This window comes from Suricata suricatta, chromosome 5 (genome assembly GCF_006229205.1).
Source record: "Suricata suricatta isolate VVHF042 chromosome 5, meerkat_22Aug2017_6uvM2_HiC, whole genome shotgun sequence".
Classification (NCBI taxonomy): domain Eukaryota; kingdom Metazoa; phylum Chordata; class Mammalia; order Carnivora; family Herpestidae; genus Suricata; species Suricata suricatta.
Window position 1 is genome coordinate 10,489,469 of NC_043704.1, and position 27,855 is coordinate 10,517,323.

General features: G+C 51.0%; 1 protein-coding gene across 1 annotated transcript in view; it reads right to left on the bottom strand.

The window, feature by feature from the left end:
• The window catches only part of DOP1B (DOP1 leucine zipper like protein B), a 96,907-nt gene that overhangs the window by 57,210 nt on the left and 11,842 nt on the right, over positions 1–27,855 (bottom strand). Inside the window, exons 2-8 of the mRNA XM_029938660.1 lie at positions 13,714–13,895; positions 12,916–13,086; positions 7,369–7,558; positions 5,095–5,193; positions 4,633–4,756; positions 2,683–2,792; positions 2,249–2,363 (exon numbers count right to left, since the gene is read on the bottom strand). Of these exons, the coding sequence (XP_029794520.1) occupies positions 2,249–2,363; positions 2,683–2,792; positions 4,633–4,756; positions 5,095–5,193; positions 7,369–7,558; positions 12,916–13,086; positions 13,714–13,895 (991 nt within the window). The remainder of the gene's footprint in view (positions 1–2,248; positions 2,364–2,682; positions 2,793–4,632; positions 4,757–5,094; positions 5,194–7,368; positions 7,559–12,915; positions 13,087–13,713; positions 13,896–27,855) is intronic.

Here is a 27,855-nt window from a genome sequence, read left to right on the forward strand (position 1 = left end):
ACCCACATACAAGAACGTCGAATGCTTTTGCGGCGCCTGGGCGGCGAGGTCAGTTAAGCGGCGGATACTGGGTTTCGGTTCCGTCATCATCATCTCATGGTTTCATGGGTTCGAGCCCCGCATCGGACTCTGCGCTGACGGTGCAGAGCCTGCTTGGGATTCTCTGTCTCCCTCACTCTCTGCCCCTCCCCCACTCATGCTGTCTCTGCCTCTCTCAAAATAAATTAATTAATTAAAAAAAAGAAAAAAGTGCTGAACGCTTTTGACAAACGAAGCTAAGTTTGCTGCCATGATTCCAGGAGAAAACGAGGCAGCAGCTGAAGCCTGGCAGCAGGGGAATGACCGCCTGTGCCTCCCGGCTCCGCTTCTACGAAGCCGCCCCTGTGCCCCTCAAGCATGCCTTCCTAGGACAGCTAGATTAACAGAGAGAGGAAATTAGACTGCAGTGACTGCACAGGACCTGCCATTCCATCCCCTTCTGGAAACTGGGAGCCGGAGCCCAAGCTGGCAGCAAGGTCTCACTTGGCCCACCAAGGTGCGGCGTCTCGAGAAAGAACACACATCCTACAAAATGCAGTTATGTTTTCTTCTTTGAATATTTCCCCAAGTTCCACAGTAGACTCCCAATATACTTCTACAGCTCATTTCAGTTGTTAGATGAATTCCTGACTCTTCCGCACTAAGAGGAAAATCTACTGGAGCCATCGGTGGCTGACGGTGGCTGACTGTGGCTGCAGGGGAGGGGCGGGCTGGGGGAAGGGCACAATGCACAGGCACCTTAGGCCAGAGCTTGGAGGGACAAAGGCCTCATGCTCTGACTTTGGTTAAGAGCAGCTAGAGAGCCGTGCACGTCACCAGGTACGAGGTCATCCATGTTATGTGAGCGGGCGGCTTGGGGCCGGGGCAGGGGTGAGGGAGAGGTCTGAGTAGAAGCAGGGGAGCAGTGGCGTCCTGCCAGAGAGCTCAGGCTCTAGAGTCAAACAGACCGTGTTTCCATCTCAGTCCCTGGGCGGCCTCTGGGAAACCACTTTCCCTTGCTCAGCCTTAGTATCTCCATCTGTGAGACGGGTGTGGTAAGAAGCTCCTCCTCAGGGTCGCTGGAGGCAAGGGGGTGTGTACGGAGATGTACCTTCCATGTTGCATACAGACCACTTCGTAGAAAAATAAACTGCTCACAAAACGTCAGCTGTTGTTAGCAGCAGCAGGATCCCACGAGGACCTGAACCTCCCTTCCGTTCAGCTGAACTGGATGCCTTTCTCCCCGCTGCAGCCCTAGAGCCCAGCACCATCCCTGCCACCCAGCAAATTCCAGGGCCCACTGTGAGTGAACAAAGGAAGGGTCCCCATCCTGCCAGCCGAGACCAGAGGGAGAAGGGCCCTCACTGTCGCCCTCGCCTCTTGTCCTCTGCAAAGAGCCAGCAGGTGGTGTGCGAAACCCAGGTGCTGAGATGATGCCACTCAAATGTCACAGAGGAGACGGGGACCTATTATGGCGCTCAAGTGACAGGACGTGAAGATCTTACCGTGAATGGAGATCAGGGCAATTTCTATTCTTTAAGCAAGGGACAGAAGGTCACTGGCTTTTTAGCCGACACTCAGGACCACAGTGTGCAAGAGCAGACCCGACAGGAAGTGGAGTCCCGTTCATTCGGCAGAGGAACAGACGGAGGCCCACACGGCTTTCCCTGGGTCATGAGGCAAAAAGATGGAGGAGGGTCCCCTCCTCACTTGAAGATAAAATCAAAGTTCATCTGAAGCACGATATTTGATTGAAGAAACATTCTCACAAGATCAGTACCATACGTGCTGTTAGGCACACACCAGACGTGAACAGGAGCTCCAAGGTGTTTTTTAATAAAAGTGTCCACGTCATTGTGCAAAACTTTTAAGTGGTGCCTAGACAGGATGACTAAACACATAACGTGACGAAAATGCTTCAAGATTCTGAAATTCCAATGACTGAGTTATATCCAAAATAACACCACATTTAACTCCTTCAACACAGGTAATCCACATTGGGCCTACTCTCGAGAGAGCCCATGTGCCCAAGAGAGAGAGTGTGCCCGAGTGTGGGGGAGGGGCAGAGAAAGAAGAAAAGAGAATCCCAAGCAGCCTCCATGCTCGGTGCAGAGCCCAGCACTGGGCTCGGTCCCATGACCCTGGAATCATGAGCTGAGCCAGTATCAAGATCAGATGCCTGACCGCCTGAGCCCCCCCAGGCGCCCGGTAACTGCATTTCTAACCTTACCTATTTCGGGCTTGTCCAGCAGACTGACGATGATGCGGAAAGGCTTCAGGTACGCGTGGTGGCGCTCCTCTGTGTCAGCATCCGGGAACTTCTGGTGCAGTATCTCCGCTAGACCCTTTGTTTTTTTCCAAAAAGCCACATGTTAGGATATTTGTACGACATGGTAGCAAAGTATGACATGATTGGTTTTTCTAACTTTAGGTGCTTTTCTCATTTTAAGCACAGTATGACGTTATTGGTTTTTCTAAATTTAAGTACACTGGGACAGAAAGAAATCCAGTCACAGGGCATGAAATAGACACCCACAGAACTTTCCCAACCATATATCCAGCCAACGCCCAACGCCTTCTTTGAGGTCCTACAAATATATCCAGGGAGGAATCATGATCAGGAATGCTCTGATTGGGATCTATTTTCCAGAAAGGCTCATTTACCTCAACTAAAAGATCCTTAGAATACTTTTCAAAAAAATATGAGGACTGGTCTTCGTAAGAATTTGAGAGTTCGGATTCTGGCACAATGGTATTTCCTTTAATATCTGAACCTGTAAGAGAACAAGGACCATGAGCTGTAACAAGATCTATAATTGTAAGGTACACAACGTTGTGTAAAGGTCTCATGCTGGTGCTTTTGAAAAAAGAATACCTCCAACAGAAAACCAAATCCCAATCTAGTGAGACTAAGCCACATTTTCTTCTTCTCACCCAAAAAATTAAAAAATTGGTGTGCTAAGGATTCCATCTCAACAGAGGTCAATTTAGTTTGTCCCAAGAGTTCAGCCTGATCGTCTTGGACAAGTCTGATTACAAGGACCTAATGGAACGAGGATCATTTTTAAAAACCAGTGTTTGTACGGCAGTATGTGAAATCAAGCTGTTCTCTGCATGCCCTTGTATTGAGCTCTGGGTAAGTCTTCGAGCCTTCAGGGCAAGGAAAGGTATCTCGTGGTATTGGGAGCATGGACTCTGGGGCGGAGGCTAACAGGTCGGAGCCAGCACTGAACTTGGATCCTGAGTGCTCTCTATATGCAGCAAGTTAAGGCCAAATAGGAGGGAACTGAGCATTTAGCAAAATCATCCTTTGATAAAAATGCTTAAGGAGTCTATAAATATTCTTCTTGAAATCCTTCATACGCTTCATGCAATGGGTTCTGGAAGCTCTGTAACTAGGGAGAAGGGAGGGAAGAGAGGGTTCAGAGAACTTCCTGACTTTGGTGTGAGGAGACCCGTATGTTGAGGGGTGTAGCTGAGGAGAGGCAGAGGATCTCCTCTGCCTTTAGGGCAGCAAAACCACTCTGTGTGCCACTGCGCAGGGGGCCACGTGACCTGACACCACGTGTCCACGCCCACGGAATGCACGCCACCGCGAGTGAGCCCTGGTGGGAGCCACAGACGCTGGGTGACAACGTGCCAGCACCAGTTCATTGACTGTGACAAATGTGCCACTCTGGGGGATGGGGGGTGAGCTGGGAACTCTGTGTACCTTCCTCTTGATTTTGATGTGAACCTGAAACTGCTCTAAAATCATAAAGTCTTAAAAAAAAAAGGCTGTGGAATCCTTCCGTGGTTGCTTTGTATGCCCCCTGGGTTCAGGCACACGAACATGCAGGGTTATAAAATTCAGGATTTCCTGAACTCTGTCCCCGTGAGGCCTTCCAGCCAACCTTCAGGGGCTCTTCTACAAGTGTGTGGGCTGTGCACTGAGACCCGGGCCAGGGTTCTCACGCTACCCCCCCCCCCCCCGTTAGCCAAATGTCTTCCAAAACCTTAGGTCAATACCACACACATTTCCATCCATAGCACACCGTCTGTGGGTTTCCTCTCACACCCCTCAAACCCTGGAAACTTCTTTATAGCAACTGGCTTCCACTTGGAGAAGGTTTAACTACGAGGTTTTGTGCAATTTCAAGCTTCTTAAAATGCAATTCAGTGAGCATTTTAAATATCCCATTTAGGGGCACCTGGGTGGCTCAGTCTGTTGAGCATCCAACTCTTGCTTTTGCCTCAGGTCATGATCCCAGGGTCATGAGATGGAGCCCCACATCGGGCTCTGCACTGAGCATGGAGCTTGCTTAAGATCCTCTCTCTCTCTCTCTCTCTCTCCCTCTCTCTCCCCCACCCCATTTATGAACACTCTCTCAATCTCTCTCTAAAATAAAAACAAAATCCCATTTATTTCCCTGTTTTTTGTGTCATAGCTGCGACATTAGCAAAGCTACAGCGTAGGCAGAACTCAACTGCCCAGTGGCGCGTTCAGTCAGTGCGCCCTCTCTCCACACTTCATGATTCAGAAACACATCACCGAGATGGAAACTGGATCCAAAAACCAGCACTATAAGGGGTCATGTTAACTCTGGCTTTCAATTCACATACACCGCTCAGTACCTAGTAGCCACGCGTAAAGTCTTCTGTTTAGGGACATATCTCTTCTCAGGAGGGTCTGGGTGGCGGCGGACAGGATGTGCACGACGTCGGATCTGGGCAGGGGAATGGCTCTCTCACTGGAATCCTGTTGGAGGACAGAGAAAACTTGACTGCACAGGGACCAAGAAAGATCATCGGCTCTCTGAATGTGGCCCTTCCTTTCGGGTCAACAAAGCTTGATCTTAAAAAGGTAGTTCTCAAAAGGGGTTTGGTTCTTCACGAGGCCCACGGACAGACGCTACTCAGTTTTTGCTCCAGAAACACCACGCTCACAAAAATGAACAAGGACGCTTTAGCCGGCTGGAAGCAAATGGGGAGCACAAAGTGGCTGCCGTGAGGCTGCCTGGATCTATCCCACCTGCGCCCCCCCCCCCGCCCTCGGGAAATATGCGGGACTGCCCTGGGAGAACGCAAACGACTTACCAGACACGTATAGAATGGAAAGAAGAACAGAACAATTTCCAGATTATTTCTCTGCACCAGAACGTTGGAGTCCAACAGCGATGCACACAGGGACTTTATCTGTGAATGGTCACACAGCAGGGACGTGTCATCCCCGAGACGTCCGACATCGTGTGCAGCTACCCTTCACGCTCACATAAATGAACTCCACTTCTCCTGGGAACCTGGAAACCGCTGTGTTAAATCACGTGGAGTATGCAACAGTAAGGCGGGAATGTGGCAATGTGGGCTCGGGCTCTGGACCCTGAGGGGCAGTGTGTGTCGGAAGAGGTCATTGAGGGAACGTGACTTGGTTGACCGGTGAGCTGGATGCTCCTCGCCTCCTCTGACCCGGGAGTGTGCGTTCTGCTTGCCTGCCCTGCTCCCAGAAGCCGCCTGAGGCACGTGGCCTTGAGACGGTGGTGTGGCACTGACGGCACCTGCACCGCCTAGGTGACCGGACCCAGGCAAGGCCTCCGCCTAAGCCTTCACGCATCTGCCTGCCCTGTGGCGCCCAAGACAAGCCTCGTGAACAGGCTCCCTGCCTGGCTTGGTGAACTGACCACCCACCGATCCGGAGCGCCTGCCTCTTCCTTTGGCCTGCCCCTGCCCCTGCACGTACGAGACAAATGCAGGGCATGCCCGGGAAGCTCCCAAGGAGGCCGTAACCAGTGTGACATCGGACGGCAGGTCCGCTGAAGTTCTCTCACGTTCCGTCTGAGAGCTCGAGAGGCCTGGTCAGCTTCTAAGACCTCCAGTTCTCGGATCCGAGAAAGGAATGTCGGTAGGTTCCAGTAGGAACTTTTGACTAACCCGAAACTCCATGCAGTTACATGGATCCTAAACCAATTCAATCCACACTCTGTGTGTCTTTTCCAAGTACAGAGATACACGAGAGAGATGCCTACCAGTTGAGAGGAGCAGTAAGAGAAATGCTAACAGAAAGCTATGAGAATTTGGAAGGGAGGAGGGAACCCATCGGAGCTCTGTAGGAAAGCTGAGCAGGAAGGTCAGGGCGGGCCTGCACTGAGAGGCCTGGGGAGAAGGGGTGGGGCTGAGTGCAACGAGCAGGGACGTGGCATCACAGACCTGCAGGCCAGGCCGGGCAGTCAGTTCAGGGGGTGCAGAGGGCCTGAAGGGAGACTGAGACACTGGCGGGTTGGGGGTGAACTTAAAATACTCTCGAGTTTGGACTTTATCTGTAGGCAGGAGGAAGCCAGGTATTTTTCAAGCACAGTATGGATATGAGCAAAGCTATGCTTCAGCAAAGCAAAGTGCTAAGAGCAGTAAAAACAAAACAAAACAAAAAAAAAACAAAAAACCTGGACGGGCAGAGGATGGGGAGGGGAGCAGCCAGTCAGAAGATGACAGATGATGTGGTCCAGAGCAAGGATCAGAAGCTGAAAGAAGCGGAGAAGTGAAACGGACAAAGCGGTCGGTTTTACCACTAGGTGGCGACAGACTGCAGGCCATCAGACACACAAGAGGTAAGTTTGGGGAAAAGAGAAAAGATCTGGGAAGGTCATGGGAACCGACAGCCTTGTCAGGAAAGTGGCTCTCCAAAGGACCTGGGGACGGCCACAGGAAGAACCCTGACAATCTAGGTCTGAGGGCAGCCAGAGGAGAGGATGACGGCAGGAACAGAGAGAGTGGCTGGAGGAAGCGGGAGCCTGACGCGTGCACAGCGTGCAGTGGGACGCGGGCCAGGGAGGAAATGAGGCCTCGGAGCACTGCCACAGCCAACTGCCTCCTGAAGGGCCCTCCTCAGGTGCAAGTACTTGTTGGAGTATGTGAATCGTTTACATGTGTGTTGAAAACAAACAACGCGGGCGTCTGGGTGGCTCAGTCGGTTGGGCGTCTGATTTCAGCTCAGGTCATGATCTCACAGTTTGTGGGTTCGAGCCCCGCATCGGGCTCTGTGCCGACAGCTAGCTCAGAGCCTGGAGCCTGCTTCTGATTCTGTATCTCCCTCATTATCTGCCCCTCCCCTGCTCATGATGTGTCTCTCTCTGTCTCTTAAAAATAAATAAATGTTTAAAAAGAAAAAGAAAACAAATACTGCCACCCGGGCTTCACCGTGGGTGCTGACGCCTCCTCATTTTGCTCAGCGGCAGAGCGCACATACTCTGAAGCTCACAACGCCTCCCTTTGCCTGCCGTTCTTCGACACCCCTCCGCAGCCCCCACGACGGCCTGTGGCCCCAGGAAGCCGGGCCCTGAATGCCCCGCTGCCCCCTCTGGAGGAGCAGGCACCCACCGTGAGCTGGTAATCCGTCCCCAGCATGTACTTCTGGTCCTTGCCAGGTGAGTCCCTGCTGATGTGGCCAACCACGAACAGCGAGGCGGGAAGGCGGATGGCGGGGCTCACCAGGACACTCCCCCAGAGGGCAGCGTAGAACGCCTCCTTGCCGACCACCAGGGACAGCCTCAGGAGCAGAGCATCTGTTCTGTGGACAAGACGTTAGGGAAGGTAAGGGCTCGGTCCCAGGCGTCCATGTCTCCCGGTACCAACTGTCCCTGCTTGCCCGCCCCTGGCCGTGGGACCATTTCTTCATGATTCTGAGAGGCTGCTGCCTCTTGCCTTTCTGTTCTGTCCATCTGTCACCAAAACTGAATTTGCTAAAACAAACATGTCACTGAGAGGCACAGCTTCTTGGCCAACAGGAAGTGTCTGACTGGTGGTGGCACCATGGCTCAGAGATCCATCCGTGGACCCTGATGCTGCAGGACCGGCGGGTGGGCGGGCCCACCACCAGAAAGGAGATGACAGCAGCCACTCTCGTTAACGTGTCAAACAAAAAAATAAAAGGTCAGTTCCACTGACTGAGACTTAAGTAATGATAAAGATAGTCCTTGACCTGAGCAGAGCCAAGTGGCATCTGACTTTAGGACAAAATTCCCCTGGGCCTCCTGCTCAGTGCAAATCCCATAAGGCCTGTCACTCTGCCCACAGCACCCCCTTCGCTGAGTCCTGCTCTGGGACGCTCTCCTGCTGATGTGTGACATTTCTTTGTCTCTTATCTCTATCTGGGCCTCTCTCCCGTGACGGGACATCAGCAACTCCATGTATACCCTTGAAGAGAAGCAGGGTCCTCAGCAGGTCCGGGCTTATTTTTCCATGTATACTGACTAAGGCTAGGCCCTTCTCCGCTCGGTGGCATGCCTGCAGCTGACTAGGACCCCTTCCCTGTCAACTGTGAGAGCAGCTCCCGGGGCCGATGACGGCACCTGTCAGTAGATGGAGGTGAATTCCCACAATGCACTTTCACTTAATGAGCTAAGCAACTCAAGATCCAAAAGAATTCCACCTCTCAGGTTTCCTCCTGGCAAAGATGATGGACAAAAAAATCACAGAAGTGGTCGTCCAGTGTAACGCAGTAGCCTGCCCAGGTTTCCCGGGGTCAGGCCTGTGCTGTCCAAATCCTGTGTCTGCTTCCTGGCAGGGGTCCCGAGGACGAGTCTGCCCTCTGGGCATGTTAGCTTGTGGCCCTGAGACACAGATAAGAGCTGGAGACACCCGGACCATGACTGGAGAGCAGAGCCACCACCTCCCACCCATCACCACCCGCTCTGCTGGCTGGCGCGTCCCTAGCGTCCAGATGACTGTCCACCACACAGCTGGCACCCAGAAGCTTTGGGGGAGGAGTGTCACTCTTTCCCTTTTATTGCGACCCTGAATCACCTTCAGCTGACTTGTCAATAATCAGTTCAGGATTCACAAAGACATTTCACACAGGACATTATCTACCACCTCTTCTTACTAACAGTGAATTTTTGTTCTTCAGACTAGTCTGGGGCGCCTGGCTGGCTCAGTCTGTACAGCACGCGACTCTCGATCTTGGGGTTGTGAGTCTGAGCCCCTTGTTGGGTGTGGAAATTACTTAAAAATAAAATCTTAAAAAAATAATAAATAAAAATAAAACTAGTCTGAACCTTTTAGTCTCATAAAATACTTGAATTTTTACTGTGCAAATGATGCACAGTATCACCTTCACAGAAAAAAACGAAACCAAGGAGGCATGAGTAACAGCCAAGTGTTTAGGAAAAGCACCAGAATGGTTTAGTGGCTGACGATAGTGACTAGTCTTCCGTGGAGGCTGAGCAAGCAAATGGAGCTCATCCCGCCCAGCTGTGAGACGGCTGCAGCGGGTCGGGCATGCGGCCGGTCTGGGGCTCCCGAGAGATCCCTCCGGCAGGAGATTATCTTTGAAAACCCTGGAGAGCTCCCCTCTCTCCAGGACCACTCTCGGGGGGCGGCTGATGCTTAGATAAAGCCCACCACAGACACTGCAGTGCGCATGCTGACATTGCATCCCCCTTTGCTGGAACCGTGTATTCCCAAAGTCGGTTCCACGGAACCCTGACCACAGCTGTTCCACAGAGGGTTCAACTGGCCAGCACCCTGGGAAGTGCCACCTACGCTATCCCTTCTTCAGGACTCAGAGGGCGCTGGCTTGTTGCGTCTACTGGGGAAATGCAGCTTAGGTCTCATTTTACCCTAAAAATATTTATAATAGACATTAAAAACTTAAATACTACTGTAGTTCAAAAAAGGGCAACTGAGATAAGACTTTGCTAAGGGGGGTTAAAGTGAAGGGCAAGATAACTGGGCTAAAAGTCAAGTAACCCTCAGGGGCGCCTAGGGGCTCAGTCGATGAAGCCTCTTGATCTCTGCTCAGGTCATGATCTCAACCTTTGTGAGACTGAGCCCCATGTCAGGCTCTGTGCTGACATGGTGGAGCCTGCTTGGGCTTCGGTCTCTCCTTCTCTCTCTCTCAAAATAAATAAGTTTTATATAAAAAAAAAACAAAAAACAACTCTCTATCAAGTATGGATCACTCCTATCCTCTCAGATGTGAAATTAGCACACACAGTCTAGAGCCTGGGACTCAAGTGTTTTCTATTCAGATCCAATCGGCCACCAAAGCAGCCTCCGGGCCCCCCCATTCCCGTGCCTCCTGCCGCTCTCAAGCCTCCTGCGAACACACGCTCACTCCGACAGCACAGCATTCGCTCCACTGTTCAACAGACAGCCAGTGACGCGGGCTGTTTGCCATCAGCCCCAAGCCTTTCCCAACTCGCCACCTGTCCAGGGGACAGTCATGAAAAGCCAACCTGCCACAGAGGAAAGAGTGGAGTGTGGCTATCGGAACGAACACAACGGTGACAAAAGCGTCCGGCACCACCCCAGAGGAGGAAGAAAATTCTAGACCCTGCAGAGCCAATCACCATGGTGCCCGGAATCGACAAAAGAAAGGTCAAGAAATACATTTCGAGTACCCTTTAAGTCAGGCTTTCTCAACCCTGACACGGTGGGCTTTGAGGCAGGTAAGACTTCACTGCGGGGACAGCTATGTCACTGCAGGATGTTTGGTACTAGATGCCAGTAACACCCTCCCCACCCCAGTGGTAAGAGCCAAAAATGAGGCCAAGTGTCCGTGGGGGACACTAATCACCCCAGCTGAGAACCACTAACTTACATGAAAATCTCTGGCAAGCAGTTTTTGCTTGCTTACAAACCTCTGACAATATTCACCTTTCCTCCATTTCCTCAGGAGTTCTAGATTTTTCTCTGAACAGTATACTTGTTTTCTCAGTGCAGCAAAACATAACTATGAAGCTATTTCACAGGCTATTTTAATTTAATTTTATTTATTTTGAGAGACAATGTGCACACAAGTGGGGAAGGGGCAAAGAGGAGACAGAATGAATCGGGGCCGGACTCGGGGCTTGAACTCACAAACCATGAGATCAGGACCAGAGCTGAAACCAAGAGTCAGACAACCAACCATGAGATCAGGACCTGAGCTGAAACCAAGAGTCACACGAGAAGAGTGAGCCCCTCGCAGGCACTTCGGAAGAGGAGCTCTGGCCGGCAGTCTGCAGGCACGCGGGTTGGAAAGCCAGTGTGAATAATAAGTCCTAACACTGGCCAGGAAGTCTCCGCCTCCATGAAACTCGTGAGTCACCCTGCAGGCAACAGCCCCGGCCCAACTCAGCCCTCTGCACGTCACCAACGGGACATCAGGACCCCCACCGACCCTCCCTTCCCTGTTTCTGCACAGCGTCTGGGGGTGTTCGACGCGGCTCCAGAGCACACAGGGGGAGAAAGTTGACGACTTCTCTCAAACTCACATGGATACAGAGACCAAAGACTCTGGCGCAGCCATCCCGTGACTGTGCTCACGCATACCCACTCAGAGATTCTAGAACCCTCGCCCAGCATCCACCTTGGAGAGCGAAAACAAAAGGCGTCGTGCTGCAGACACTTGACCTGGTTTTCTGTCATGGCTCCATCTACCCAGTGACTCATGCAGCTCTACTCAGCTCTTGGTTCGATGTCAAGAAACCACACACACAAAAATCTATGTTAAGCAACTTTAGCAACTGTTCAAATGAACCCTCATTGATCAACTAAGAGAACATGCAAAAACACCCCAATGATTTACACTCTTCTGGTGTGATTCATTCTTCCAGATTTATAAAAAAAAAAAAAAAAACAACCCACAACACATTTAGGGAACTGATGTGTTCATCTGTCAGATGATAGAAAAAACATTTACATACGCACATGTGAACATACACATATCTGTTTGGAAAACATGAATGGGCCAGAACTTCTAGAAAAAGTCTGAACTAGGAGTCAAGAGACAGATCTGGCAAGGGACCTCTCGCCGACCCCTACATGACCTTCCTTTTATTACCGCCACCCACCTACCGATCCTGCGAGGGGTCACCGGCTCAACACGGCAGAGACACAGACTCTGCCTCCTGAGGAAGTGGGTCCTATTGACCAGACCCACGGCAAGGGGGGCTCTCTGCTGGGAAGTGGGAGGCCACCACCTGCTCTCTGTGAAAGCCTGAAGGGTTCCAAGTGCAAATTTTGGTTAGGTTTGTCAAATTCCACTACAAATACTCATGTCTTAAATGCACCCTTAGCCATTAGCCACTAGCCACAATCCCCCAAACCATTCTAAGGATCTGGTCTCTCTGAATTTTGGGGAGCACAGCAAACAGACCTTGGATGGATTCCTTGATTCCACCCCAGCCGCCGCACCCCCAGTCACAGCCATGACGAAGGTGGTGTGGCAGGGGCCTCGGCAGGGGCAAATCTGGAGAGCGCGTTGTGTAATCACACGGAAATTTCTGCAAGCACAAAGGTTTCTGAACCTCCCAGTCAGGCCGCACGTGGGCTCTTAAAAGAGCCCATTAATCCCAGTGATCACTCAGGACGCTGATCCGATGGAAGTGAGTTCTTATGTGATAGTTACTCAGAGAAACGGGACACGGTGTATACCCGAGTCTGAATGGACACACGCCTTCTTCTGCTCCTAAGTGTGAGCAAAACAAGCCCTCCGAGACTTTTATGCATGACAGCTTTACGCGCCTCCCCGAAGCGCTGCCGAGCGGCGTCGAGCATTCTGCTCCGCTCGCCTTCTCGAGCCCCAGCCCAGCGACGAAGCGTGGCTCCGTTTCCATTCAGGGGCCGCCTCGTGTCACAGGAAGCAGGAAGACTTCGGGATCTGACCTCTGCGGCTCAGAATCCCAGCTCTGCCACTCACTGACTGTGTGACTCTGGGGAACCCCTCACCTTCTGACTCTCACCTGTCACTGGAGGCGGCTCTCAGGAGAACACAGCGCTTGGTGAAGCAGAGACCACCACGGCACTGGAAAGCATCACCCCGACTTCCACACCTGTCCCTGCCTCTTACACAGCAGCAGCCCCTGTGCAGCAGCCCCCCTTTCCCGGCCCCCCACCCCTACCCCGGCAGCTGTGTCGCCCTCAGCCCTGGAAAGGACCCACCTGTCATAGATCTCCGAACCCTCCTCCAGGCCAGGCAGCAGGCCCACGATGAAGGCCTGGAGACTGGGCAGGAGAAGCTTCTGCAGTGGGAGAAAGTATTTCTCGTACAGGCCAAGCAGCACGGGCCTTACCGACATGGCCGCGTTCGCCAGAAGAGGAAACAACCCATAGCTTTGGGAAAGAGAAAAGGGGGGGCGGGGGGGGACACATGAGACACCAAATCGGACATTTGGCACAATCACCCAGCCCAGGGGGATTTGCATTGCTTTATTATTTTTAAAATATATATGTGTTTTGTTTGGGGCAGAGCGCATGTGGGGGAGGGGCAAAGAGAAGAGGACAGGATCTAAAGCGGGTCCTGCACTGACAGGCTGATGGCAGTGAGCCTGATGTGGGGGGCTTGAACTCATGAACTGCGAGATCGTGACCTGAACAGAAGTCGGACGCTCAATGGACTGAGCCACCCAGGGGCCCCCAAAGGGGATTTTCAAAAGCAGCCAGCGAGCCATTTACACTAGGGACGGAGCCGCTCACTTGTCACGGGATGGTCACAATGTGCTGTCCAGCAAAAAGCGGACATCCAGGCGGTCCGCACGCTACATGCCCACTTGAGACACCCTTACGAAGAGGCCTGGGAGCACGTGCTCCGAAGGGGAGCCCTGGCCATCTCCTGCTGACGCCTTGAGGATGAACTGCTGCCTACCACTCCCCATTTTGCTTGTCATTTTCTAACCTCGTGAACTGAAAAATGGATCGCTTCGGTAATGAGAAAGGAATCTGGTGGGGAAGCTACTCTACCTGTACAGAAACAAATCCTTGGCCAGCCATTTGGTCCCCACGATTTTGAAGATGATCTCATAGGTTTCTAGGGCTTTTAGGTGCACACCACTGGGCAACGCAGGATGGAGGCACTGGGCTAATCTCTTGCTGATCAGGAGCCGTCTCGGCAACAAGGAATACCTCAGGTTACTCTGAAGAGCCTGGAAAACAAGGGGAAAAACATGAGGCCGATGGGAGTGATGTCTACAAAGGAAAGTAAATCCGCGAGGCCAGGAAGACACGAACAGATTCAAAAGGAAGTGGAGAACCTTGGTGGGGAAGGCTGGGGGGGGCCATGAGCCTGGGGGCCAGGGCATCAGGTAAGCCCCTAGCAATGCTGGGGACGAGGCAGGCATCCAAATCAACAGCAAGGGACATTCTGTCACCATCAGAGCAGCTTCTCGGCCGCACACGGGAACCCAGGGTCATCCGAGGGCTCCAGCCTGCACATGAGGCTCAACAGAACATAGACTGTATCGGGGGAGGTGACCCCGTCCCTAAGAAGGCCCTTGTCTTGTGCTGGGGAAGCCCTTGGACTCTGTCCAGGGAGAAGAAGAGGCCTGAGTTATCCCCATCATTCTCCCAGCAGGGCTTCACAGCCGAGGGGCTCTGAGCGAGGGGTCACCCCAGAAGAAATGGGGGCACACCTCTCAGCCACGGAGACTGGGCTGGTGACCCTGCTGGGAGGGACCTGCGTCCCACAGGAGAAAACTCCCAACCCCGTGGGGATGCGGCAACAGCACTGCTGAGCCAGGCCTCATCTGGGTCCCGTGGCACCTGAGGGCTGTGGTCGGGAGTGTGAGCGACCGCGGCTGTTCTGCCTGGCCTCAAGTGACCACAGGCAGAGCGTGCGGCTGGGTGGGTCCTCGTGACTCACCCTTCTGAGACAAAGTGTCTGTCATTAGGGAACAATCTACAAATATTTGCTGAAAGCCTACAGGGTGAAGTCCACGCTTAAAAAGCCACGCAAAGGCCTCCACAGTGTGACTGCTGCCTGCTGTGATGCCCTGTCCCCATCTCTTAATACTCCAGAGTCAACTGTGATTCCTGCCTGGCTCTCTGCCCAACCTCCGTCCTGTCCACCTGGCTAATCTTCCTCACATGAGACCTAGCGCCCTGTCTCACGGAGGTTCTCCCCGGCAGAGGCACCCCGTCCCCTTGCCCACACTTAGTTCCGGCCACGCTGCGTTCTGTGGGCACATCTGTCACCGATTTACGACCCTGCTGTAATGTTCAGTCTCCAGGGCTGACTCAGGCGGGGAGCGACTTGAGGGCCGGGTCTAGGGCCTTAACTCACCTATGACAACTATTTGGGCACTCTGCGCAGCGCCTGAAACAAAGCAGGCGTGTTCTGGAAGCATGTCACAAGACATGTGTGATGCCACCTGCATTTTATCTGTGTGTCACAACTGCTGGCTGCTGGGCCACATGTTCTTAGGGCCATGACAGCTTTCTTTTGATCAGCGAAGAAAATGACCTTATACACTGAGGTTATGCAGGAGGCAAAGGAAAGGAAGGAAAATATTTTTTCATCAGAAGCCTGTAGTCTAACTGAACTCTAAAATTCAGTAAACCTATGTCTCAAAAAAACACAAAAAGCTCATGTTACTAGAAGTCATCAAGAAATACCTTGAAACGTTATATATAAAAGTCTGGTATTTTAAAAACAAAGGGAAAGCCAACAAATTACTTTTTTTAAAAATGTACTCCTGTCAAAATAAATTCTGAAGTCACTGGAAATGCATGTTGTGACGGGATAAGAGTAAACTGAGACCATTTAGGCAGAGAGGAAATGAACGTGGGAAACGCACAGGAAACTGTATGATGGGCGTTTTCAAACACGCAGAAAAGCAGGTGCGGCAGCAACGTAACCAGCACCCGGCTTCAGTGAGTGTCAGCTCCCCCTGATCCTGAAGACGCGGGTTTTAGAAAACCACGTCTGGGACTCGACTGGCATAACAATAACGTGGCCGTGGGCTTTCTCCACACACTCAAGAGAAGGAGAGACGGCCTCTGTTTTTACCTGTAACGATTAGTTTTGTTAGGATAAAGCACTTGTTTTTTAAGTTACTACCCCCTCTCGTTCTGCTCAGTATTCTCAGGACTTGTGTTCTCTGCGGTGGAAGAGACATGGTGTGCCTCCTGTGGGCGGTCATCTGGGATTCACCAGCGCCTGCCTCGCTCGGGCTGTGCGTGTACAGAAACCCATTTCTCTGCCCTTGTGACCCGAGGTGTGGCGGCATGACTTACTCTGGCCAGACGGATGAGTAGGGTGATACGTGTCATATTGGCATGGGCTCTACAAGACAACTCAAAGCTCACTGGGTTCTCTTCCCTTGACTCTAGGATCATGGAAGTGGGGGTTGGGCCGAGGTCCCTCCCAGCGTGGCGCCCTGAGGAATTACAGGGCAGAAGCCACTTTCAGCCCAGGGAGGCGGAACCTGACCATGCTGTAAAACTCACGGAGATTAGGGACTGCTTGTTATCCGGCATAACCTTCCCTATCCTGACTGATAAACCTCTTCCCACATAAATGCAATGGTGATGAACCACAAGCATTCACTGCAAATGAAGGAGGCTGACTGCTATTTCTTTCTCATTTAAAAGAATGACTTCATGTAATTTTAGGAAAAGAAACAACCAAGAATGGAAGCTGTAACCAGTAAATGTGGGACGGATTGCTCACTGAACACAGTCCGTGTGAATCCACGCGAACACGGCATGCCCGAGACAGGGGCTCTGTGCTGTTGAGGGAAAGGTGCCTAGAGATAAAGGGTGCTGTCTGATCTGAAAATTTGGCAATAATAAAGGATATACACAGATCATACTTAGAAAAATGAGAAGCTGTTCATCCTTCACGGTAAGAAAAACGCCAATTAAGACTACAAGGAAATACCATTCTTTTCACCCACTGGAGTGTCAAGCTTGATCAAGGTGCCCAGGTTCAGGAGCGGAGCAGAGCCAGCTGGGGACAGTGAGCCAAGCTCCTCACCCGGAGTCAGGATGTGGCCAGACAGAACTTGTGATCCTGCTCCCTGCAACGGTCAGGACATCCCACCCTCCTGCTGACCGCCATCACCAATGACGGGACTGAAACAGTGCCTCTCTGTCACAGTGGCTGTGCCAACCACTTCCCGCAGAGCCTGCCACTTAGCAGGTGCTCCCAGGCCGAGGCTAAGCAAACAAGACTGCAGTATCGTTATACCGGTTTAACACGTGAGCTTGGCGGTAAGAGCCTGGCATTCCAGTTCCACCATTTGCTTGTCAGGCAAATTCTTTAACCTCTCTGGCTGTAGTTTCATCCATAAAAATGAAGATCATGGTGTCTCACAAAGTCACAAGCATCAGATGAGACACCACATGTACACAGGAGAGCATGCGGTCCGGCACCCAGGAAGCAGTCAGGAAACATGACCTCTTTCTACAAGGACAAACCAAAAATGAAGCATGGGGCTTTGGGATGGAGACAGTCTCCATCCGGCATTTTAGAAGAACTGACTGACAGGTGGGGGAGTCTGGGTGGCTTGGTTGTTTAAGCGTCCAACTCGGTTTTCAGCTCAGGTCACGATCTCACAGTTTCCTGAGTTCGAGCCCTGCTGTCCTGGCAGCACAGAGCCTGAATGGGATTCCATCTCCCTCTCTCTCTGCCCCTCCCCCACTCACACCATCATTCTCTCACGTTCTCTCTCTGAAAATAAACTTAAAAAAATTTTTTAAATTTTTTGTATCTTTATTTTATTTTGAGAGAGAAAGAGAGAGAGAGAGAATGAGCAGGGGAGGGGCAGAGAGAGGGAGACACAGAATCTGAAGCAGGCTCCAGGCTCTGAGCTGTCAGCACAAAGCCTGATGGGCTCAAAACCACGGACTGTGAGATCATGACCCAAGCTGAAGTTGGACACTTAACCGACTGAGCTGCCCAGGCACCCCCAAAAATTTTTTTAAAGAACTGAATGATGGGGTACCTTTCTGGCTTAGTTGTTCAGTGTCTGACTTTGGCTCATGTCATAATCTCACAGTTTGTGAGTTCAAGCCCCAGATGGAGCTCTCTGCTGTCAGTGCAGAGTCCACTTTGATCCTCTCCCTCTCTATTTCTCCCACACCCTCCTCTCAAAAATTAATAAACATTAAAAAATAAATTTTTGAAAAGTTTTCCTAAAAAAATAAAAGAATGGACTGATACCCAGTCGTCTACAGATAATGTCCTTTACTGTCACAAAAGTAAACCAGGATGATTATTAGCAGTGCTGACGAGGAAGGGTGAGAAATACATTGAATCAGAAAAGCAAAACTCAAACCGCTCTCTGTTTGGTGGTAAGATCACTGCAGACCCCCAAATACGATGAAAATCCCAAGAGATGCTTGGAAGCCAAAGAGGAAATCTGCGCAGAAGAGGCAGAGTCAGAGAACATGAAATTTCCTTCTAGGAAGACAGAGGAAAAGATGAACACTAATTAATGCTGAAGGTTAAGAAGGATAACAAAATATGTCTTAAATAATATTTAAGGAAAAATTTCTAAACAAACATTTTGCAAGCCTTGAAAGTGGAGATGAGAATTGGCGGTGTAACAGTTTACATGTAGTAGATTCAAAGCACTTCTGGAAACAGAGAGAGAGCCTGAGCAGGGGAGGGGCGGAGAGAGTGGGGGACCGAGGATCTGAAGCAGGCTCTGCGCTGATAGCAGAGAGTCGGATGTGGGGCTCAAACTCACCAACCGTGAGATCACGACCTGAGCCAAAGTCGGCTGCTTAACTGACTGAGCTGCCCGGGCGCCCCTGCAAACACCTTCTGGGTGGGCGGTACTAAGCAGCATCTGGCAAACGTGCAGGAAGGGAGCACAACCTAACTCTTGGTGCCATTAAGGAAACAGTGGTCTGCTCGCCATCACCCTACCCTGCACACAGAGGCTCCAGGCGGGTCCAGGGAAGGAAGAGTCAGGTGCCTCTGGTCAGTGGCCACCAAGGTGTGGTGTCCCTTTATAAGACTTTCTCCCTTTCTAAGACTTTTCCTTTATCCTTGCTGAGGGCTAACAAAGGCCAGGAGGGGAACAGCTCCATGTTGTCAGGGTGAACTTCAATGAGAATGAGTCATCCGATGATTCATTCCGCCACCTCAGCTGCTACAGATTCAGAGCTCACGGTGGTGGTTCAGCCACGGTGGCTTTTCTTCAGGGGCTCCTCTAACTGGAAGCTGCCGACCCAGGCGTCCCTGGACACGAGGAAGTGCCAGCCCATGTGGCTGGCCCACTTTTAGGATCTGAAAAGCACTTCTCAGTTGGAAATCGGAGGCATTCTGGCCACCTCCTCTCTGAGCGCGAGATCAAGCCAGGTGCCCAGAGCTGTCGCTGCTCTTGAAAAAGTAAATGTTCTATTCAGAACAGCCCTGGTCTAGGAGGCTTCAAAACCGAGTGCTGTGCACTGGCGGTGGGAGTGTAAAACGGTGCCATCGCTGCACACACCATGGTGGCCCCTCAAAAGACTACATATTTGACTCGTGTGCCAAACTACCATGTGGTCCAGCAGCCCCACTTCCGGTGGGGCAAATACTGAGGGCAAATATCAAGCAGATACTTGCACACCCATGTTCACAACAGCCAGAGGGAGAAAACAACCCAAATGTCAGTGAACTGATACACAAAATGTGGTCAGCATTGTACAGCGGAACATTACTCGGCCTTAAGAAGGAAGGAAATTCTGGGACGGCTGGGTGGCTCAGTCGGGTAAGTGTCTGACTTTGGCTCAGGTCATGATCTCACAGTTTGTGAGTTTGAGCCCCGTGTCGGGCTCTGTGCTGACAGCTCGGAGCCTGAAGCCTGAATGGGATTCTGTGTCTCCCTCTCTCTCTGCCCCTCCCTGACTTGTGCTCCATCTCTCAAAATAAATGAACGTTAAAAAAAATTTTTTTTTAAAAAGGAAGGAAATTCTGACATCCTACAACATGGATGGCCTCTGAAGGCTCTGAGCTCAGCAAAGGAAGTCAGACACAAAAAAACAAATGCCATATGACTCCCCTTGCACAACTGACTTAACGTAGATGCGCAGACACAGAAAGCAGCCTGGGAGGGGCTGGGGAGGGGAAGTGGAGCTAGTGTTTGATGGAAACAGTTCCAGGTTTGGATGGTGGTGACTGCCGCACGCCCCTGAACTGTGCACTCACACAGCTGAAAGGGTAAATTTTATGTTACGTATATTTTGTCACCCAAAAAGAACAAAGAAATGAACGCTATTTCGCCCAACTGCTGCTGGGCTACAAGAACCATGAACTCTGGAGCGATGTTTGCATGTTGGACAAACTGTAAACTCTTTCCTTATCAGAGAACAAAGGGATGGACTCCTTTTAATAAATCCTGAAGGGCCCCAGGGACTCAGGCCCAACCTCTCCTGAGTGTGTTTCTAACCCTTCATTAGCAAACTAGCCACCTTGAACCAAGTCCAGCTTCCAGCGCCTGAAAACTCCTGATTTCCCCTTCATCTGTGCCCAGCTGTCCCAGAGCTGCCAAGACCGGACCCCAGGTATGGGCCGGGAGGGGCCGCCTGACTCTGCCTCCTTCCTGCTGGCCTCTAGGCAGACGCTTGCTTTTCCAGCGGGAAAAGTCCAGTGAGTATTCCCAGGGAAGTTTCATCAACTGTTTGGGTTGTGTTTTTCAGGAAACGAGAAACCCAAGCAAGTTAATAGATACACAGACAGACAGATAGATAGATAGGGATAGGAATAGAGATACAGTATTCGGTATATATATTTATATTACATCTCAACACACACACAATAAACACTGAATAAAAATGTTTACTAAAAGCACAAAAAGATGAGAAATGTTCTTCAGCTACAGAAGAAACATCTCAGGGAAACTTATAAATCTGGAAGGAAAAAAATGGCTATGTTTTCAGGATCACTTGGAAAAGTGCTACACAGGAGGGAAAAGCCAGGATCAAACCAGAAGTAGACTTTCCTTCCTTCTTTTCCTCAAGAGCTACGTTATTCTAAAAACATTCTTTCGGCTCTAATCAAGATATAATTACAATATTTTAGACTTCATTGTGTGTGTAGGCTCAGCAGGTTGACCTGAAAATAATAAAAAACTTAAAAAACATAAGTTTGGGGGGCGGGGGGGAAGGTTTGAACCACATCCAAGCTTCATTAACAGAGACCAGGAAATGTCTCACTTTGCTCCGCCCAAGACCACGTCTGTGCCGCACTTTGTTTTGACAGTCTGTGCCGCACTTTGTTTTGACAGTAAACCGTCAGCCTATCTGACAGTCTGACCTCCTCTAGGACTCTCAGCACAATTTGGAAATCGTTCTATGTAAGAAACATGATTAAAAATTCCAGAAGAGTAGACCACAGACTCAAAAAAGTAATTTAAATTAAAAAAAAAAATTTTTTTTTTTTGTTAATTTTTGATACAGGAGAGACAGAGCATGAGAGGGGGAGGGTCAGAGAGAGAAGGAAACACAGAACCGGAAGCAGGCTCCAGGCTCTGAGCTAGCCGTCAGCACAGAGCCTGACGCGGGGCTCGAACCCACGAATGTGAGATCTGACCTGAGCCGAAGTCGGAGGCTTAACCGACTGAGCCACCCAGGCGCCCCTCAAAAAAGTAATTTAAAACGCCTAAAAAGGGTTTAAGATAAATTGTATGTTAAGTGTATTTTATCACAATTTAAAAAATGTTAAAGGGTCATTTAACAATAGTGGTAAGGGGTGAGTGATATTTGATTTTGAAAAAGTTCCTAGAAGGGGTGCCTGGGTGGCTCAGTCAGTTAAGTGTCTGACTTTAGCTCAGATCATGATCTCACAGTCTGTGGGTTCGAGCCCTGTGTCGGGCCCACTGCTGACAGCTCAGAGCCTGGAGCCTGGAGCCTGCTTCCGATTCTGTGTCTTCCTCTCTCTCTGACCCTCCCCTGCTTGCTCTCTGCCTCTCTCAAAAATAAACTAAAGACATAAAAAAATTAAATTAAAAAAGGAAGTTTCTAGAAGAGGTTGCTCACACCTGCTCCTGCGTGGTGATCACGCCGACTCTGGAGTTCAGGAAGCCAGATGCCTGTCTCTAAAGACACGCAAGCAAGACAAGTTTAAACCGGGTCTCGCATCAAGCGAATGGTACAATAGCAGCAGGTGTTCCTTCTGGAAGTTGGTCATCTCTAAAAGGATATTCGTTTCATGCTATCAGAATGAAGCCCAACAGTGAGTAAGGCTGGCCAGGTGGCAAGACTTGGCCCACTCATTAAATACCTGCCAAGGGACACCCACGATGCCCTTCAGACAGAATGAAAACAGAACAGACGCTGAGTAATAACAAAGTAGCCAGGACTTCCCACCCTAAAGTAGGCGAAGTCTGAGATGGTGGAGAGCGTCACGCCTAACTGACATGGCAGTGCCTCAGCCACCATGCACCAGCTGGGGAGGGCGGGGAGGGGAAGGGCTGGGGACAGACAGGCCCCCAAGAGCCACTACCGGATGTTGAGATTCCACAGATAGCCAATGAAGCCAGCTTTTGTTTAACTGGGGGAGTAACACAGGCTCAACCCCTTTGCAAAAGGAGAGCTTCCTTCTTAAAAAAGGTCACGGGCTGCAACATGACTGTCCTGGGTGGACATGTCAGCTGACCGCTCAGGGCCAGCCCACGGCGCAGTGCACTGAGGGAGCAGGGTCACAGCACCCACACCCCGCACCCCGGCAGGGCACCGTGGCCTCTGCTTCACTCAAACTTACGCGGGAGGTAGAGACGCACTAGAGTACGTTTCTTGCTTTTAAAAATTCCTTACGTTTATTTTTGTTCCTTGTGGATCAGCTGCATCTTACTGCTATAGTGGATATTAACTTACGCTTTCTAGGCGAACAGCACGCTGCCCGCACAGGAGCGCCAGCAAAGGCTGAGCACACGGCAGGCAGGAGATGTTACAAAATGAGGCCCAAGGGCAGAGCAGCGGGCTGTTTAGGGTCAAGACCGCCCCGGGGTGGCACCTGGCAGGCCAACCTGAGCCGGGGCCGCCACTGACTACCTGACCTGGGCCCCTCTCGGGAACCCATTTTTCTCAGCTCAGCCGGAGCTGGCTTGCCATGGGGGGAATGCTGTGCTGGTCTAACTCATGAGAAGGCGGGGCAGGGGCAGGGGCCCCGTGATGAGGAGCACGGGATCAGAATCAGCTGAGTGGGGGCCCCATCGGGACACCAGTCTTGCTCAGCTGCCCCGCAGGGGTTCCCCGAGCACGTGGACCTGGTCGCACACGCCAGACTCAAAGGAGCTGAAAGGTTCCACATTCATGCTGTTCCCACCTCCCCAGGGCATCGGGCTTAACAAGGAGCGCATTCCACAGGAGCACGGGGTCCACCGCAGGCTCTCGCTTGAGAGGACTGGGGAATCTCCCCACTGGGTCACAATGTGACAGATGCATCGCTGCCCCACAGAGGGCAAGCTGCAACACACGTGTTCAAATATTGCTCGTAGTCTTTCCCCTGTGAGTTTACCACATCTGGACCGCAGAAGCCACTCTCTCTCACCACTAGCCGTGATTTTTCCCAGGCTTTCCATGCAGAAACTTCAGATGGCTAGTTGTGATGCTTCCCAGGTTTCCAGACTTCCAGCTCACTCTTTCCAGGCGGTGGCGCAGGTCCTGAGCCCTCCCGCACACCCAGGCCCCCGGGGGTGGGCTCTGTGGCCAAGCCGGCTGAGCTGAAACATGGGACACTTCAGCCTCAAGAGAAGCCTCAAGTAAGCCTGACCTGCATTCAGTGCCTTCACCAGTAAAAAGGGTTGAATGACACCAACTCCGGAGGATTATAGGTTTGAAAGACAAGTGACAAGCATGTAAGGTGGGGGGTGCTCACTAAAGGGAGTCATTCTTTCTGGGGGGCTATGAGCCAAGAGGCTCAGGCATGATGGAAAAGGGTGGGAGGAGGTCACGGCAGCAGACTGAGATAGTGAACCACATGGAAGGAAAGGAGTTAGTGGGGCAAACATGCCCTTCAGAACTAGTCTAAACACTGAAATATACGTGATACAGACAACACTAAAATACTTGAAGAATTTATAACCACAAACCAGAAGATCTAATAAAAGTAAGCCTATCGTTAAGATACTAAATGACTCAGTGTCTGGACATATGTTCTTTTCTGCTTTTCGAACGTATTTTAATCCACATACAAATGATATATTTAACAAACAAACCAAAAGCCTATTATGTGGACACCAACTTGTTAAAGTCAGAGCCAGAAAAGCAGCAAGAATATCTTGGGGGGAGAGTCTCATTACAAACCGAAACACGCTCCAGTCCCAAAAGTTCTACTGATGGAACTCAATATTCTTTCAAATCCACAGCCAGAAGAACAGAACTGGCTGGCTCAAATGAGACTAAGTGTTATCTCCCCCTGCGCAGAGGTTTCTCTAGAGATCTCTGGAGCAGCGCTTCCTGATCCTCAATGGGTTCAGCATGGCTGTGCGGAGCTTGGGACACATCCTCCCTGAGCGCTCTGGCTCTGACAGCCCACAGGAGCCTCAGGCACCGGAATGCACTGGGCTCCTGTAACCTGCAAGTGCAGCAAGAACGGAAATCCAAGTCGCAAGTCAGGGGTAAAGAACACACCTCTCCAACGCGGCACTGTCTGTTCACGCTGACCTGAACCTGACCTGTGCATCTCCTCTATGCTCTTCCTCTGCTCCCCAGTCCCTAAGACAAGTTATCTGCATACAAGCAGGCGACAGGTGAAGAAGAAGCTCTTGGGGAGGAGAGGGAAAAGGCTGCTAACAAGGCACATGGGGGATGGTGACCACGGTGTTAAAGTCTGGCTCTTTCCAGATCCATTCAAGCCCAAAGCTGGCTCCGCTCTGCAAAGCCCAGCAGCTACACGACTGCCCAGGACACTCAGAACCAAGAGGCTGGACACATGGCTGGCATAAAGCAGGCACTGAAGGAACACCAGCTCCTCAGAAACACAACGGGGCTTCTGCACTGAGGGCAAAAGCCATGCGGGTGGGGAGGCAGGAAATCCTCTGCAGTTGCTCTGCAAATGCCTTGATGCCAGCCAGAACCACACCAGGACAGATGGCGAGGGCGTGGACCAGCATGGGACCTTCTGTGCCTTTTAAGGACACACAGGGGAGGCAGGGGGACATGGGGGGGGAAAAAAAAGGACAAACACCTCTATTGCTGAGAAGCAAGCATCCCTGCTTCTGCCGACAGAGGAGATAGCCTCTCATGGGTTAAGGACGGTGCAAGGTTGGGGACTCAGATATAAGCTTCAGGCTATAAAGCACAGGACACCCAAGTAAAGTATACAAATCTCAATGAAGAGACGCATCGCCTCGCAACCCAAAGTCCAGAGCACTTATTCCCAAACTGGGGCAATTTTGCCCTAGGGGACATCTGACCATGTCTGGCTGTTAGGATGGGGGTTGGGAGTGGGGTGTGGACAGAGGCCAGCATGCACAGGACAGCACTCCCTGCCCCATCACGGGAGTCACCAGCGTTGAGGCCAAGAAACTGGTCCCGAGGAGCATATTCCTATATTTGGCTAACGCAAAGTCCTTAGTGACATCCTAAAAGCACCCGGACCTTTTCAGGCTTACGTGCTTCTCACGGTGAGTTGACTTATCCTCAGCCTTTTCCTACTGTGGCCTCAGATGTGTCTGCCACACATTGGGCCTTAAATTCCCCCTTAATTTAAGAGAGGAACAAAACATGTCAAATGTTGGCTCCTTTCCTGCCTCTTTGTATTAGAGGAAACCCTCTCCAGAAGTCAGCTAGCCACACCTCATAGGTCAGAGAAGGTCACATGCTCTGTGTCTAAATCGATCCCTGCCCAGGGAAAAGAAATTACTAGGAAGAAGTCGCAGACCAGTAACATTTACCTCTGAGGCCGGGAGACATTGTCTCCTGATGCCTAGACATCGCTGGGACCTCTGACAAGGAGGCAGGTGGCGAGCAGATGGGTAGACACCCAGCACGTGGGTCTCGGGCTTAGCAGTGGTGGGCTTGAACATAAACCTGGGAGCTCTGCTTTTTTTTTTGCTTTTTTTTTAAAATTTATTTTAAGTGTCTTGTGAGTGCCTGGGTGGCTTAGTTGGTTGAGTGTCCGACTTCAGCTCAGGTCACGATCTCAAGGTTTGTGGGTTTGGGCCCCACGTCAGGCTCTGTGCTGACAGCTCGCAGCTGGGAGCCTGCTTCAGATTCTGTGTCTTCCTCTCCCGTTGTTCCTCCCCTGCTCATGCTCTGTCTTTTTCTCTCTCTCTAAAATAAGCCTTAAAATTTTTTTTAAATTTATTTTAAGAGAGAGACCCCAAGTGTGCATGAGTGATGGAAGGGCAGAGAGAGTAGGGGAGAGAAAGAGAGAATCCCAAGCCGGCTCCACGGTCAGCCCAGAGTCCAGTGTGAGGCCCAATCCCACAAACTGTGAGATCGTGACCTGAGTTGAAATCTAGAGTCAGACGCTCCACCAGCTGAGCCACCCAGGTGTGCCCGGGAGCTCTGCTTCCAAGCTCAGTGCCCTTTCCTCCATTCCACACCATCCAAATCTGCATACCTTCCGGCGGATTGATTTCCAAGGCGTACTGCTGCCACTGAGAGGACTAGGCTAAGCACAACCATCACCAAAAGCACATGAATAAGCTGTAAGGCAGAACTGTTCAACGCTTTACAAACTGATCAGGGATTTAAATGGCATACATACTGGCCATCTACAGATGAGAAGTCATTAAAGTTAGTAGACAGTGAATAAAGTGACGCCTGAGGAGACAGCAATCTGACGGACCTACAGCCTTGAGGAAACAGTGAGGCACCGCCATCAAACTCCATGTGCACCGGGTGGGGGCAAGGCCTGCAATGTGCACCCGATTCACGCTCCCTGCTTCCGTGGGGAAGGCTGTGGCTCAGTCCTGGCTGCTCGGCCAGAGAGTCACTTCCTCCCTTGAAGATATGAGTGGAAGTAACACGTGCCACTGAGGTCTGTGCATGTTCCTATATGCCAATCCCCCTTCCCGTGGAACAGAATGGCGGCGAACAGAGCACCTCCGGAGGCCATGTGTTACAGATGGCGGAGTCCTGGGTTTCAGTCTCTAAAACGACTGTGTGGAAGAAAGCTGCCCACCAAACACCATGCTGAACTGGTGCAGGAGCGAGAAACTCCATCTTCCTGGTGGCTCTGAATTTTTGGGCAGCTTTGTTACAGCAGCTGACATTTCTGTAACTAATACACCACAAGTGCCGTGGTTATTTGATGCTGAGTAATGGGTACGGGCAAAATAGTAAGAAAAAACACTAATTTAGTTTTGACTAATCATATGGATGGTTGTCTAGCTAAAGAACTCAAAACAACTAGCTGAAAATGTCAGAAATAAGTTCACTATGATGGCCAGTTTTCAAATTCTGCAAGTTAATCGTTTCCCACATACCAACAACCAGCTAAAACATATAGTGGGAAATAAACTCGGTCATAACAGCAAAATACATGTGTAAGATATTTAATATGCTGAGGAAACAGGACAGACTTAAGCAAGAAAAACAATTAAGTTCTTAGGGACAAACGTGAATACTTTCTTATCAATGAAGAGAAGGCCTACATTTCCATGAGGGAGAACCAACTGTGTAAACATGTCATTTCTTCCCCCAAATAGTCTACAATTGTTACCTAATACCAGTCAACCCCTTAAAGACTCCTCTAACTTTACAAATTACTAGAGTTCATCTGGAGGAAATCGACCTGGCAATGGCAGGAAACTGTGAAAGGGGTTCGGTTGGAGCGGAGACAGACACACTCTGCAGCGCGGAGGCCCAAGGGTGTTGCCCTGGCACCAACGCTTGTTGTGTCGAAGGCTGAGCTCTCTGCCCACTGACTCGGCCCTCCCCGCCCCCCTCCATGATGGACCGCGGCAAAAACAGACACATGCGGGGAGATGTTCCTTAGAGCTCGGTGGAGATTCAGGAGAACCTGCAAGCAAACCAGTCCAACACGAAAGGGCTTCCAGACCTGTCCCCTTCCATACAACCTCCCTCCCTCTCTTCTCTCTCCCACATACAAGACTAGAGCTATAGATGAACTGGTCACCTAGCTTTTTTGCCCCCTTTTTTATCCTGAGCAGTTTTGGCTCAGGTGACTGTGAGACTGCTCCATCTGGACAGCTACTTCTGTCA